General features: G+C 46.2%; 1 protein-coding gene across 2 annotated transcripts in view; it reads right to left on the reverse strand.

Moving 5' to 3' along the window:
• The window catches only part of Myo5c (myosin VC), a 92154-nt gene that overhangs the window by 42833 nt on the left and 35371 nt on the right, over positions 1 to 13950 (reverse strand). For both annotated transcript variants that reach the window (XM_045161098.1, XM_004662479.2), the window contains 5 exons: positions 13436 to 13701; positions 9199 to 9280; positions 5119 to 5259; positions 3135 to 3260; positions 1038 to 1121 (listed from right to left, as the gene is read on the reverse strand). In XM_045161098.1, coding sequence (XP_045017033.1) covers positions 1038 to 1121; positions 3135 to 3260; positions 5119 to 5259; positions 9199 to 9280; positions 13436 to 13701 — 699 coding nt within the window. The remainder of the gene's footprint in view (positions 1 to 1037; positions 1122 to 3134; positions 3261 to 5118; positions 5260 to 9198; positions 9281 to 13435; positions 13702 to 13950) is intronic.

The raw sequence follows: 13950 nt of genomic DNA on the forward strand, positions 1-13950 counted from the left end.
AAATTAAAAAAATAAAATGATAGGGATAGTGTTCTCTAAAGCAGAAGCCTGTCTCATGTGTCCTTGTGTGCCTCTGGGTCACGTTAAATATGGAATCCCTACCTGTTGGCTCAGTAAACTGACCTACTTCTGTTTCAATAAAATTTTCTTCATCTTCCAGACTGGACCCTGGGCTAAGCTTGGGGCTGATTAAACAGCTGTTGAATTAAAGCAACTAATTGTGTATATAAGATGCAGTCCACTTCAATGCTAACTGCTCCACTGTGAGCCAACCTTAAGAACTGTGGCTGTCATGAACATAACGATGTAGATCATTAGTGCTAGAGCCTGGTTTATTTGGGAAACTGTCAAAAACCTTGAACTTAAACAATGGATTGAATGGGATCTTTTAAAGGGGGGGAAATAAACTAAGTCATCATAAACTGAAAAATCTTTATTTTCAAAATTTGATACAGGAGGATTTAAAGAGGGAAAGAAAAAGGCATGTATCTTCTTTTGGTGACACTTTCTTCAGTATAACCATGGATTCTAGGGCCTTACCAGCTCAAAGGAGCACCCCTTTCCAACACCCCTCACTCCTGTAACCACTGTCTTTGAGTACTCTGTGTGACTTCACTGCTTGCTTCTGGGTTTGTGGGGTGTGAGTCCACTAACGTGCAAGTGCTGGGTGTGCAGGAGCCTGGTACGGCTCATTGCTATGTCCCCAGAAGTTAGGACAGGACTTGACCATGGGGAGTGCCCCAGCAGTATGTGGGAATCAATGAGCCGAAAGTGAACTGATATTCCAAATATGAACAGGTGTATCAGATGTCCTCTGTCATCTGCACACTTGACTTTATGTAGAGCAATTTATAGTGCTTTCCGATGCTAAAGCATTCTGCCAATTCCAAAAGAGAAAAGGTGTGAAGGCCACAATGGAAAGCAAAATAGGTTTTTGTTTTAGTACAAAGACTTGCTGCTGCCCAGACAGTTTCTTCCCCCCTCCCCTCCTCCTTCCTGTACACTGCTGTCAGTCACATAATGGCAACTTTACTAACCTTGCTTGCTCTCAGGACCTCAATCAGCATGTCATAGACAGTGTCTCTGTTTTTCTCAAGGAAGCCTTCACACTGATACTCTACCTATGCAGAGGAAGGGAATAGTTATTCCAGAGGCCAAAGCAGACAGCATCTAAGGACAGGTTTCATTTCTACTTTTTTTTGTGGTACTGGAAATCAAATTCAGAGTTTACCACATGCAAAGCACACACTCTGCCACTGAGCTGCACTCCCAGCCCCTCTTCTTATTTATTTATTTATTTTTTTATGAGAGAGAGAGAGACAGACAGACAGAAATAGTCAGGTAGAGAGAGACAGAATGTGAATGCCAGGGCCTCCAGCCACTGCAAACAAACTCCAGATCCGTGCACCCCCTTGTGCATCTCATGTGGGTCCTGGGAAGTCCAGTGTGGGTCCTTTGGCTTTGCAGGCCAGCACCTTACCGGCTAACCCTTCTCTCCAGCCCCCTTTTTATGTTATTTATATGTGTGTGTGTACATATGTGTAGTGGCATGCATGGCATCATGTGCATGTGGAGGTCAAAGGACAACCTCAAGGTGTCTGAGCTCCACCTTCTTTAGACAGTGTCTTTCGCTACTACAAACAAGCTGCCCAACTTCAAAGGAATGTCAGACTGGCCAGTCCATCAGCTAGTAATGTCCCTTGGCTGGTAGAGTGCTCACCTAGCATGCATGAAGTACTGTGTTCAGTCCCTAAGCACTACATGAAACCAGACATAGTGGCACATTTCTGTAATCCCAGCACTTGGAAGGCAGAGGCAAGAGGATTAGGAACCCAAGGTCATTTTTGGCTATATATCAAATTGGAGGCCAGCCTGGGATACATGAGACCCTGTATCAAAAAAAGAACGTACATGATAGATAAGGCTGGGAAATGGCTCAGTTGTTAAAGGTACATGCTTGCAAAGCCTGCAGGCCTGGCTGCAGTTCCCTAGCCACTCACACAAAGCTGGGCAGGCATCTGGTTACAGTAGTGAGTGAACCTGACATGCTCCCTATAGTACATAAGCACAAACTAAATAAAAATTCACAGACATAATAAATAAAAAGGGAGAACAGGCTGGTTCAAGAGAGGCATGGAGAGAAACTGCCCTTCTAGAATTGGAGCTTTATTAGGAGAGTTATTAGCAACCCGTCACAGGTGTCATGATGGGGTCCAAAGGCCAGAGATCAAGGCTTTGGATACAGAGACCAAAGGGGGTTCTTCCACCATGGAAGAGGGATCACTGAGGCCAGAGAGAGAGGGTCTTCAGTTCTGCCTAAGAACAGAAGGCAGTATCTTACTTATATAGAGTTTTCAGAGGAGAAGGAAAGTTTTACCTTATGTGGCCTGGGCCATAGAAGCTCGGTGAGTCAGAAAGGCACTAGATAGGACCCAAGGCCCTAAGTCAGGTGGCTTTAGGTCTATGGCAACCAGGGGGCTGGTGGTGTTTTCTGTTTCACCTTGGTCCTAGGCAGTAGGGCCTTTTAAAGTGACTGCACCTGTGTTCTAACATTATGTACAGAAGAAAGCAAAGAGCACCCAGAAAACTTGTCATCTTGAATTATCCTATTTTTCCACTGAAGTAAAGATATTCCGGTTTATTAAAAAAGAGAAAGAAGCTGGGTGTGGTGGCACATGCCTTTAATCCCAGCACTTGGGAGGCAGAGGCAGGAGGATCACCATGAGCTCGAGGCCACCCTGAGACTACATGGTGAATTCCAGGTTAGCCTGAACTAGAGTGAGACCCTACCTTGAAAAACAAAACGAGAGAGAAGGAGAAAAAAAAAAAAAAAACTTCAAAAAAAAGACAGCTTTTCTCACAGGAAACTGTTCTCTTGATCATCGTGATCCCATTGAGAAAATAAATTGACAAGAGATAATGAATGTGCTGTAAACCAACCACCAGAGTGAGGTCCACCAACGCTGCCTCAGTCTCTGCAGCAGCACGGCTGAGCTCGTGTACTTGGTCATGAGGCGCATGAAGACTTGCTAAACAGACCCCGACACGCAAACGCGGGACTCCAATCTGACCACAGCAGAGAGGCCTGCCTGCCCATCTTCGGTGGACAGCATTGGTCCAACACTTCACAGTACCTTGTCGGCAAAGTGCTGAATGATAAAGGAGGTGTTTGACATTCTAGGTTTCTCAAACAAAGGGTTCTTGTTGACAAAGTTATTATACAGCTTTTGAAGCCAATTTTCATCAGTTCCATGAGGTAACTGGAAGAGAAAATCAAACCAAACAGCAAGTAAGAAAACTGGAGATGATTCTCAAGAACAGGGATATCTGGTACCTCAGAATGAAAGCCCTTCACTCTTTGAAAAAGCAACTCTAAACTGGGTGTGGTGGCACATACCTTTAATCCCAGCACTCTGGAGGCAGAGGTAGGAGGATCACTGTGAGTTTAAGGCCAGCCTGAGACTACAAAGTGAGTTCCAGGTCAGCCTGGACTACAGTGAAGCCTTACTTCGAAAAGAACAAAACAAAAAAATACCAACTCTAGGCATTAATCTGTCTTTGATCTTAATTCTTTATTATTGACAAATAAGTATGTACATTCATTGAATATTCATCATGTTATTTAAATGGACTTGCCAACGTCATTTTATTTATTCTTTTTATTATTATTATTTTTTTTTTTTAGTTTTTCGAGGTAGGGTTTTACTCAGCTGATCTGGAATTCACTGTGTAGTCTCAGGGTGGCCTCAAACTCATGGCGATCCTCCTACCACTGCCTCCCAAGTGCAGGGATTAAAGGCGTGAGCTACCACGCCTGGCCCAGTGTCATTTTAGATCAAAGCTTTCCAAACTAAAGGAAAATGGCTACACCATGACTTAAGAATGAAAATGTTTATTTCTGCAAAGCAGGCAGTATTTTATTATCCTTCCCACAGAAGTTTCAAAATTCAATAAAAGCAGAATTGGATTGGAGCATGACTTTATTCCCAGTGGAATGGGAAGAACGGGCACCTGAATGTGTCCTCCACCTGTCCACCTCTGGAAAACAGATCTTCTATTCTTTGTTTGCTGCTTAACTAGCTTCCTCTTTGAACTAAGATCTTGTCCTCCAACCAAGATTGTTGTCAAACTTGTTTTCGATACTGGTGATTTTGAAACTATCCATTAAATTCAGCCCAAACAGACTAAACTCAATGCCTCATTGTGTGAAAGTGATTTTTGGATTACCTGTTTGTGATACTGGCCACCTGAGAAACACCTGGGTAGCTACAAATACTGCTTAGAGCCTGCACCATTGCTTCTAGATGCTAAAATATTTTAGAGCATTCCAGAACACTGTTCCTGATGTCTGCCCCCTATCCTTACATGTCTGCAAGGGCTGGATCCCAGGTGGGAAGAACCACAGAATCCAAACTTGTAGGAAGAAATTACCAGAAAGTCCTCAACGTTATGTTCATTATTTTATACCAATAAATCTTTGGAAAAGAAATAAATGCTAAGCTTAAGCATCAAAAGCCACGTTGCCAACCTAAACCATTAACTTTCTCCCAGGGACTATTTGTTCCTGTAGACTACTGCTGGGCTGACCCAGTATAAAGCTGCTTCTCCTAGAGGATAAAAACAGCAAGACAACTTGAGGAATCATAGAATGTTGAACATTTCAGTGACACCTCCTGACTCACAAGAACATGAAAGAAAATGACATTCTTGTTAGCCACTAACAACTCAGCGGTCAAGGCCCTTGCCTGCAAAGTCTAATGACCTGGGTTCAATTTCCCAGTAAAGCCAGATGCATCTGGAGTTCATTTGTAGTGGCTAGAGGTCCTGGTTGTTCTATCTGTCTGTCTCTCTTCTTGAAAATAAATAAGTAAAAATCCACCCCTTTGCTGGGTGATATCTATGAGGTTATGCACACTCCCTGAGGACAGCATACGCATGCTGCAGGAGGGAGGGCCTCATGGCCAAACTAGGGTTCCAGAATTAATATCCAACCAAATGTGTAAGAGATCCCAACTATGTAAATATGACTCCAACAAAAGTCACTTTGCAATATATGCACTGGCTATTATTCAAAAGCTGTAAAAAAAAACAAACCCAACCAATTATTTAAAAAGTTACCAAGCATTCTTCATCCAGTAACTCCAAAATGCCCATTTTTGCTTCAATTAGGTCAATGACTGGTTGATTGTCATAAAAATCTATCAAAGTCCAAGGGATATCTTCCTTCATATATTCTTCTTGTTCAAGTTTAAAGACGTGCTGGGCATCCAGGAGTTAAATACAGAAAGTAAAACAGACCATTAGCGTGTACTTGACACTGCTCTGGGAAAATGCACACCAAGAGCTGAATTGTGATGTTTTAGCTTAAACAGGAAGACCCTGAAGCACTGGCAAGCCTCCTCTTGCAGGGTCAATGCCACTGGGTTCCTTTTGGGGGTCTGGCTATCACCCTACCATTGGCCTCCTTCCTGGGGTATCCCCTCCTTCTAGTGTGTCAGGCCTGGGCCAGCCTCACAATACTGTTGAGCCCCTTCTTGCCTGTGGCTATGGACCTCTGAAGCTCTCTAAGGACAAAGGACAGAGGACACAGGAGGATGCTGGCTGTGCATCCAGCGAGCAAAGCCTGCAACTACTACCTTTGTTCACTATAGTGCAGGAGCTTTCTGGACTTGGATGGGGCTCATCCTGGAGGGACAACAGGTGGTGGGTGGGGCAGGCGAACAGGAAGAAACACCCCACCCGAGAATCTGAGCCTCTGGGGCTGAGGAGGAGGCTGCGATGAGCAGCTGTATAGGCTGAAGAGCATGCTGAGACAGCGACAGCAGAGAGATCACACAAAGCTTTGTCCCTTCTCCCAAGAGAATTTGGTTCCTGTTGTCTATTTCTAGGGCTAGTGAGGGACCCCTGAAGGGCAGGCAGAAGGCTACAGTGATGTATGGGGTTGGCTTTGAAGAGGGCTAGTCCAGAGGTTACACCAGTCAGGACTCTGTCCACTGCTGTAGGAGGCAAACATGAGGACTCTGGGGGACTGGGAGGGGGGAGAGAAGAGGAGGCGTGAAAAGGAAGGGGAGGATAAAGGGGGTGGAGGAAAGAGGAAGAGGAGAGAACAAGAGGGAAGACAAGCTGGGCCCCAGACAAGGGTAGAAGGGGCTGGTTTAACCATGAAGAAGAGCAGAGGGTGAGAAGGTGAGCCCACTTGGAGGAGCAAGATGAGGCAGCTCTTCACTGGGCTGGCATCTTCTCTGCTGGGAGGGTCTGCACATGGACAGATGACTCAGGAGAAGAGAGGGGAGAAGGCAGCGGGAGAGGAAGAGGAGCGGGAGGACAGAAAGAACGCAATTGTGGCATCAGATGGGCAGGTTTTGCAGGGGTTTCTGTGCGCTGCTCTGAGGCCGAGGTGTGAGGACGCGTGTGGGGAGGACCTGGCCCTGGAGTCCAGGGGGATGTCGGGGTCGAAGGACAGGGACCTCAGGCAAGTCATGCAAACTGTACTGGGAATACATATCGGCTGTAGTTATTAAATGCTTAAAAATCAAAAATCCCTGCTTATACATGGATTAAAGCTGGAGCAAGGAAAAGTGAAGAGATTTACCAAGTAGGATCAGTTCTAGATCTCTTCACCACAAGGTGAAGGCAGGTGTAACTGCTTTTAAAGCAAGGAAATAGAAGCTCAGAAAACCCAAGATCCCAAGGAAGAGATGGAAGATGAATTTCAAAGGTCATGCTATGTGACAGATGCCCACACTGCCCATGGCACCATGCTGTCTTTTCTCAGGGCTGTGTGTGAGAACTAAATGTCCAGAGGCTGGACATCAGTAAAAGCAGAGTCTTTCCTTGGAGTGGCTGTTAAGATTTTAAAGTGTGATTTCTATTGCAATTAGATTGAAATTCTTTCCGTGGAAAGACTATCAAAGTTTAGGACCAGCTAAAGGCACATGTAGGGTTAGGAAAGCATTTCAGCTTTCCACCTGGCTCATTAGAACATGGCCAGGCCTAGCAGTGAAGAGGTGATCATAACGATGGGAGTGGTTTCATGGCAGTGCCAATACAGAAAAGCCGGGGGGTGGGGGAAAAGGTTGGTTCACACCTGTATTCCCAGCACCAGGGAGTCTGAATCAGGAGGACTGCTTTGAGTTGAAGCCAGCCTAAACTACATAGTTAGTTCTAGGCCAGTCTGGGCTTAAACGAGATCCTGTCTCAAAAAAAAAAAAAAAAAGATATTGTGACTGTTGATCTCTAGTTGTCAACTTGACAAGATTTAGAATCACCATGGAAACACACCCCTGCACATGTCTGTGAGGGAGTTGCTGGCTTAGGTTAACTGAAGTGGGAGGACCCAACCCACCCTAGCTGTGGACTGACCGTGGCCAGCTGCCTCCCTCCTGCTGCCTTGCCTTCTCCCTTGTGACGGGCCACACTCTAGACCTGTAAGCCACGGCAAGCACTCCCTTCCTTTCGGTGCTTCTAGTCAGGTATTTGCTCACAGCCATGAGTGAAGTAACTCATGCAGAGATCCTATCAACTTTGACTTCACTGGTCTCTGGTAGGGATTCATTCAGTTCCCACAGTCACTGAACTCATCTTAGAGGTTAAACTGTATTTAACTCACAGTGCAATATCAAAGTATCAATCTATAGATATCTTTTTCCATATGTGTGCACATATGAGTGTTCATGTGTGCATAGGTCCAAGTGTGTGTATGTGTGTGTTTTGTAATCTTGGGAATCATTCCTTAGGAATGTCAGGTTTTTTTTTTTTTTTTTTTTTTTGTTTTTGTTTTTGTTTGTTGAGACAGGCCAATTAGGCTAGACTAGCTCCTCGGCAAGTTCCAGGGACCCTCTGTTTCTACATCCCCAGAGTGGGGATTTCAAACCTGAGCTACCATGCCTGGCATTTTTGTGTGGGTTCTGGAAACGGAATGCAGGTCCTCCATACCTGCCAATGAGTATCTCTCCAGCCCATAATTTGTAGGTATCTTATGATCTTTGTATTAGCACTCAACTCACTATCTGACATACATACTTAGCATTCCACAAAAGTTTTTGAATAAATAAATCTTCCCATCCGGGGGAGGGGATCCGAAACATCTCTTGTCTGTGTCCATGGGAGGTTTTATTTGTAACTAGATAGGCACCATCTACGACGTGAAGAAGCTTATTCCCATAATCCACCAGCCATGTGCTGATTCATATGGCATGCGCTGAGTAAGGGAGCCAGGTGTAGAGCGCAGGCCTGGCTGGTCTGGGTGCCGAGCTACGGAGACACACGTGCAAACAATGATAAAGATTCTGAGAAAGGAGCAGGCACACAGGATGGCTTCCTCACCCCAAAGGGGCAGAGAAGGGGGGAAGCAGACTCCCCAAGACAGGCCAGAGTTCCCGGGGTGAAGGCGAAGTCTGGGGAAGGACTGGAGCGGGAGTGATATGGCGGCCCTGATAGCGAGGCTACAAGGAAGCAGAGCCTTCAGGACACTAAACAGCTGCCTGGCTGCACGGATGTGTGGGTGGATGGTAGATAGGTACTTAAAGATGGAAGTGGAAAATGGACAGACTTCAAGATACAACCACAAGGTGGCGCAGAAACCCGGTGTATGGCTTCTGTAACATAAGGACATTTTTATATTTATATTTATTTGTTTTTTTACACACATGTTTACATTTCAGGCTATAGAACAGCCCCAGGTGTTGTTCCTCAGGAGCCATTAACCGTTTTAGGGTGGGGGACAGGCTATAGTGTTATACAGACTAGTTTCTGCTGGCCATTTACCATTTTTGAGTCAGGGTCTCTCATCTGAAACTTGACAAGTAGGCTACACTGGCTGGCCAGCCAGTCCCAAGAGTCCTCCTGCTTCCACCTCTCCAGCGCTGGGATTACAAATGTGTACCACTGCCCCTGCCATCTTACAAGGGGTCTGGGGATCAAATTCAGGTTCTCATGCTTCCAAGGGAGCACTTCACTGACTGAGCTGTCTCCCCAGCCTACTTACTTTTTATGTTTTTGAGACTAGGACTCAGGTAGGCCAGGCTAGCTTGGGATTTGCTATGTAGCCAAGGATCACTTTGAATTTCGGATCCTTCTGCTTCTACCTCCATAAACGACTGAGAAATCTGAAGGGAGACCAGGCGAGCCTCTGCCTCTTCCCGCGTTCGTGCACACGGAGGGCTGGGCTCGGTCGCAAGAAAGCAGAACGCCACCTACCAGGTTGAACTGCTGCTGCAGCTTTTCATTGGCGTAATTGATACAGAACTGTTCGAAGCTGTTCACGTCAAAGGTTTCAAAACTGAGACACAGCGTGAGCAGAGTCAAATGAAAACAGAAAGTAGGACACATGCATTAATTTACAGTGAAGTGATTTTTACACAGAATTCATAGCTTAAGAGGTTTGCTATGCTTCCTGCAAATTTTTTCTTCCTGAAAATTTTAAATATACCTCAAAGCTACCAGTTTTAATATCCTAGCAGTTAGTTGATAAATTACCCTTTTCCTGGTTGCCCCCTTTAAGTAACAAAGCCAGACATTAAAATGGGCATGTCACAATACAGTACAATGTTTAATCTGCATGACACTGGTGTCAACATTGCTCTCTTCACTTTCCGGACCAGGAAATGACTGCGTGTCTCAAAACTTAGCTGTGAGCCTGTCTTTTATTTCAAGGAGAAAACACTGTGTTTGCCTATTCCTCCACTCCTTACTCACTGAAGGGAGAGGCAGCCTTTGCAAAGTGGCTTTCCGAGTCCCTGGAGGAAAGTGTGAGGTCATTTAACACCCCAGTCTAACAGCCCTATTGAGTGAATAATACACATACCACACCTTACCTCTGATTTTCCGGTAGTCAGTAACTACTTCTATGGTTGCCCTGGAGGTGGAAACTCCTGAGCCTGGAACAGCCAGACCGGAGACAGAAGTGGGAGACAGACTAGATACTGTACAAGGTTGAGCCCTAAGGAGCACATGGCTAACAGGACCATTCTAAAGGGCAGCTTCTCAGCTTATACAGGACAGGATGTCACACTAGCAGATCTCAGGAGAAATCTATATGTTTAGATACCCATCCTCTCAAACAAAAAACAACAGCAACAACAAAAAAAAAAACCTGACACATGCCAGATTCATCACCTAGCAGGTGAGCGTCCTGCTGAGAGGAAGCTTGTTGGGGTGTCTGCAACATTTGTGGATGTCACTTCCCTTGGCCCTAACTTTGTTCTATGTGGAGGACTAATGTGACCCCACTATAACACGTGGAGAGGACCACCAGCAAGCAAGTGATGACAAAACGTGGTCTGACACCCTTTCTTGGTGCCCCAAAGATTTTGTTGCTCAACCATGGGTCCCCAGAGCCTCTCTTGACTCAGTTTAGAATCCTGTCCTTTCTCTAGGTAGCTTCAGGGTGACTTGGGGGCAGCAGCAGGATGCACTAGCTCTGTGGCTCTACTCAGTATCACCTTCAGAGGTCCAAAAGGTGACGCTGGCTGGGCCATAGAGGGCAGGCCCGGGCTGGGCTGGGCCAGAGGAGAATCAGTTTCATAGTGTTGCCAAGTCTGTAACCAGGGCTAAAGCTGGGCTGCCAGAATAGGGCAAATGTCAAACTGTGATTATTTTCAGGTACTCTGAGCTGAAATTTAAGACCCATGGTAAGATCCAAATCTGTGGCTTCACATGCCAGCAGAATGCTGCCTGTGGCAATGGTTTGAATCTGAACAGTGCTCAAAGTGCCTTAGAAATTTCTTCCATCTGGCACTTGCCATAGCCTCACAGGAGGCCACAGCTCATGGTCACAGGTTTAGCGGCACAGCAGTGATGAGAGTTACAGCCTTGCTCACTTTGTGCTTAAACCTCGGTGCGACGCTCCCCACGCCAGGGCGGCTGACTTTTCTTGCAAGGTTCTTCATTTCCAGGCCAACCTGAACTTGGTTCCCTAGACGTGCTGCGGTATGCTCAGGCCAGGGTTAATCTAGATGCAGTATGCTGAGAGACAGGAAAAGGATTCACTGAAGCCATAGGCCTGTGACTGAGAGGGGAATGGGCTTTTTGGAGGGGTGCATATGACTTCTATAATCTCCATAGTATAGTTCAAATTTCCAATCAGAAATCTAAACAGCCTCTTAACAGGTTCTTGTGAACTTCAAGTGTTCTTATCTCAGGTTAGCTTACCTAGTGGCAAAATCCAAATTCCTCATGAAGGTGCTGTGGGGCTCTACAGACCCAGACCCAGTCTGGCTGGCCAGCCTTCTCCTTACTCATTGTTCCCTTCTGTCCTTATCCTTGCTCTCCCCAACATGCCCACACTTCACTCCCATATTGGAATCACCCCAGCTTCTCCTCCCTGCCTGCCTCCCCATTAAAATACAGTCCAGAGGGGCAGGGACCCTGTGCCACACAGTACCTGGCAAGGATTTATTTTTTGGATGAAAATATGAAATGATACAGTCATGAAATAAGAGGACTGTCATTTTTAAAGGCATTTATGTGGGGCTGGAGAGATGGCTTAGCAGTTAAAACATTTGCCTGTGAAGCCAAAGGACCCAGGTTTGATCCCCCAGGACCCACATAAGCCAGATGCACAAGGGATACATGCATCTGGAGTTAGTTTGCAGTGGCCACAGGCCCTGGTGCACCTATTCTCTCTCTGTCTCTCTTCTCTCTCTCTCTCTGCTTACAAATAAATAAATAAATAAAAATATATTTTAAAAAATAAAATAAAGGCATTTATGTGTATATGTGTGTGTGCATGCATGTGCACATGTGGAAGCCAGAGGACATTTTGGGATTGTCCTTCAGGTACCCTCTACCTCTTTTTTGACACAGGGTCTCTCACTGGCCTGGAGCTTGCCAAATAGGCTAGGCTCTTAGAACCAGGTATCTGCCTCTCCCAGCCTCCCCAGTGCTGGGATGACAGGCACATGTCACCACATTCAGATTTTCTAATGTGGGTTCTGGGGATCATCTCAGGTCCTCTTGTTTGTGAGGCAAACAATTGACCAGTGTGGCTAGCTTTTCAGCTCCTTTTAAAGGCATTTTTAGCTGGATGTGGTGGTGCACACCTTACTCCCAGGCAGAGGTAGGAGGATCGCTATGAGTTCAAGGCCAACCTGAGACTAGAGTGAATTCCAGGTCAACCCAGAGTGAGACCCTACCTTGAAAAACAAAAAAACAAAAAGCAAAAAGCAAAAAAAAAAAACAAACCTTTTTAAGACACAGCAAAGAACAGGGGATAGTGACAACATGACCACACATTTCTACCTCAATGTAAGAAACTTTCTTTAGACTGTTACTTTTTAAATTTTCACTTAAACTTTTTATTGGCTACTCAAAATTTTTTCTTGGAATAAGACAAGGCAAGTAATTTACTAGCCTATCCCTGCAATGTATTGGTATTTTAAAACTGTTTACATGTACTGTTAATTGGGAGGCATATAAACAATAACTCCCAGAGGAATCTCACCTCATCTGGAACAGGTTCAGAGCAGCTGGCTCTTTACCTGGGTGAGAGTTCAGGGGCGCAGGGCTTTCCCTATTCTCCCCTATTCCCTGGGAATAGCTGAGGACCCAGGGCAGGGCTGGCTCTCATTTCAGGTGAGAAGGAAGGGGGCAGCTGTGCTTTGTCACCGGGCAGAGGTGGGGAGGGCTCTCTAGCTGGGTAGGTTTGATGCCTTTCCTATTCCCCTCACCCACTGAGAAACCAGGCTTGGTCCTGGGGTCGGGGCGAGGGCCCTGGCATCAAAGCTGGTTGCTGTTAACCCAAGTCCCTCAGAGCTGCCTGCACACCACCTTCCTCTCTGCCTTCTGCTGCTCTGTCAGCAGGAGCTGGCCCCAAGATGCAGGAAGGCAGGAAGAGGCAGAGAAAGGAAATGACCCAACTCCAGAATGGGCCAAAGTACTGGGTTGTTTGGAAAGGGTGGAACAACTGGGTTACTTTATCATCCAAGAGTGGAGAATTTCGGTGTCTGAGTTTGGGAGACAACAGGCCTGGGTTTGAATTTACACCCCCACCACCCCAACTGGGCCAGATGGCAGTCTGCTATGACTGTCACTTCCCCTGGGAAATGGGAAGGTGCTATCCGGCTCTGCTCCTCAGGGGAGCAGAAGTAACCAGAGTCTTACACTGTGCTGGGTTCTCCGACCTATGGGGCAGCTGTGGACGGGGTAGTTATCTGACCATTTGAGGATTAAGGGAGAAACTGCATGGCGACCAGTCAGTGTGGGTACTAGCACACAGTGAGCTTTGATGTTGGCTATTATTAGCTTAATATTTATTAATGCACTCCACAGAAAAGACGCCATGGTCCTGGAGGCTATACTAAGCATCTAAAGTGCAGAGAATTCTATCTTCATAATCATGCAAAACACAGAAAATTAAAAGAAAGAAGTGATCTAAATATAACAGGGCATTTGACATTTAAATGAGGAAAGGCAGGTGCGCTGAAGAGAATCTTACCCATAAATGTCCAAAACACCAATGAAAGTGTGCTGCTTGCCTGAGAAGTGCAATGCCTGGTTGATTCTCTCTATAATGAAGTCGAACAGATGAGCGTAGATCTTTTTGGCCAATGCATCCCGGGCGTTGATGGCCTGAGGCCGGGTCATGGGTTTCACCACTGCCTCTGAGGTGGTCACAATTTTACGATTGCACAGCCACTGAGCCATGCTGTTATGCTCCAGGCCCAGAAGCTCACAGAACACCTTCAAGTGAGTGTTGTCCTCCTTCAAAAGCAAACACAAGCCCAGTCAGGGCCACCAGGCATCCAAAGTAGCAGTGTCCCACTTGAAGGGCATGACAGGAGGAGCCACATGAGGTCCCCAGGCCTCTGGCAATGGAGTCTAGGCCTGAGGTAGAGCAGAGGTCACACTGACCCTGACAGATCCCACGGCAGTGGTGCCTTCACATCTGACCTCGCCCCTCTGGGACTCTTCACTCTGGCCCTGGAAGCCACCGGCCCTGCTCTGTGCCTT

This window comes from Jaculus jaculus, chromosome 10, assembly GCF_020740685.1.
Source record: "Jaculus jaculus isolate mJacJac1 chromosome 10, mJacJac1.mat.Y.cur, whole genome shotgun sequence".
Lineage (NCBI taxonomy): Eukaryota > Metazoa > Chordata > Mammalia > Rodentia > Dipodidae > Jaculus > Jaculus jaculus.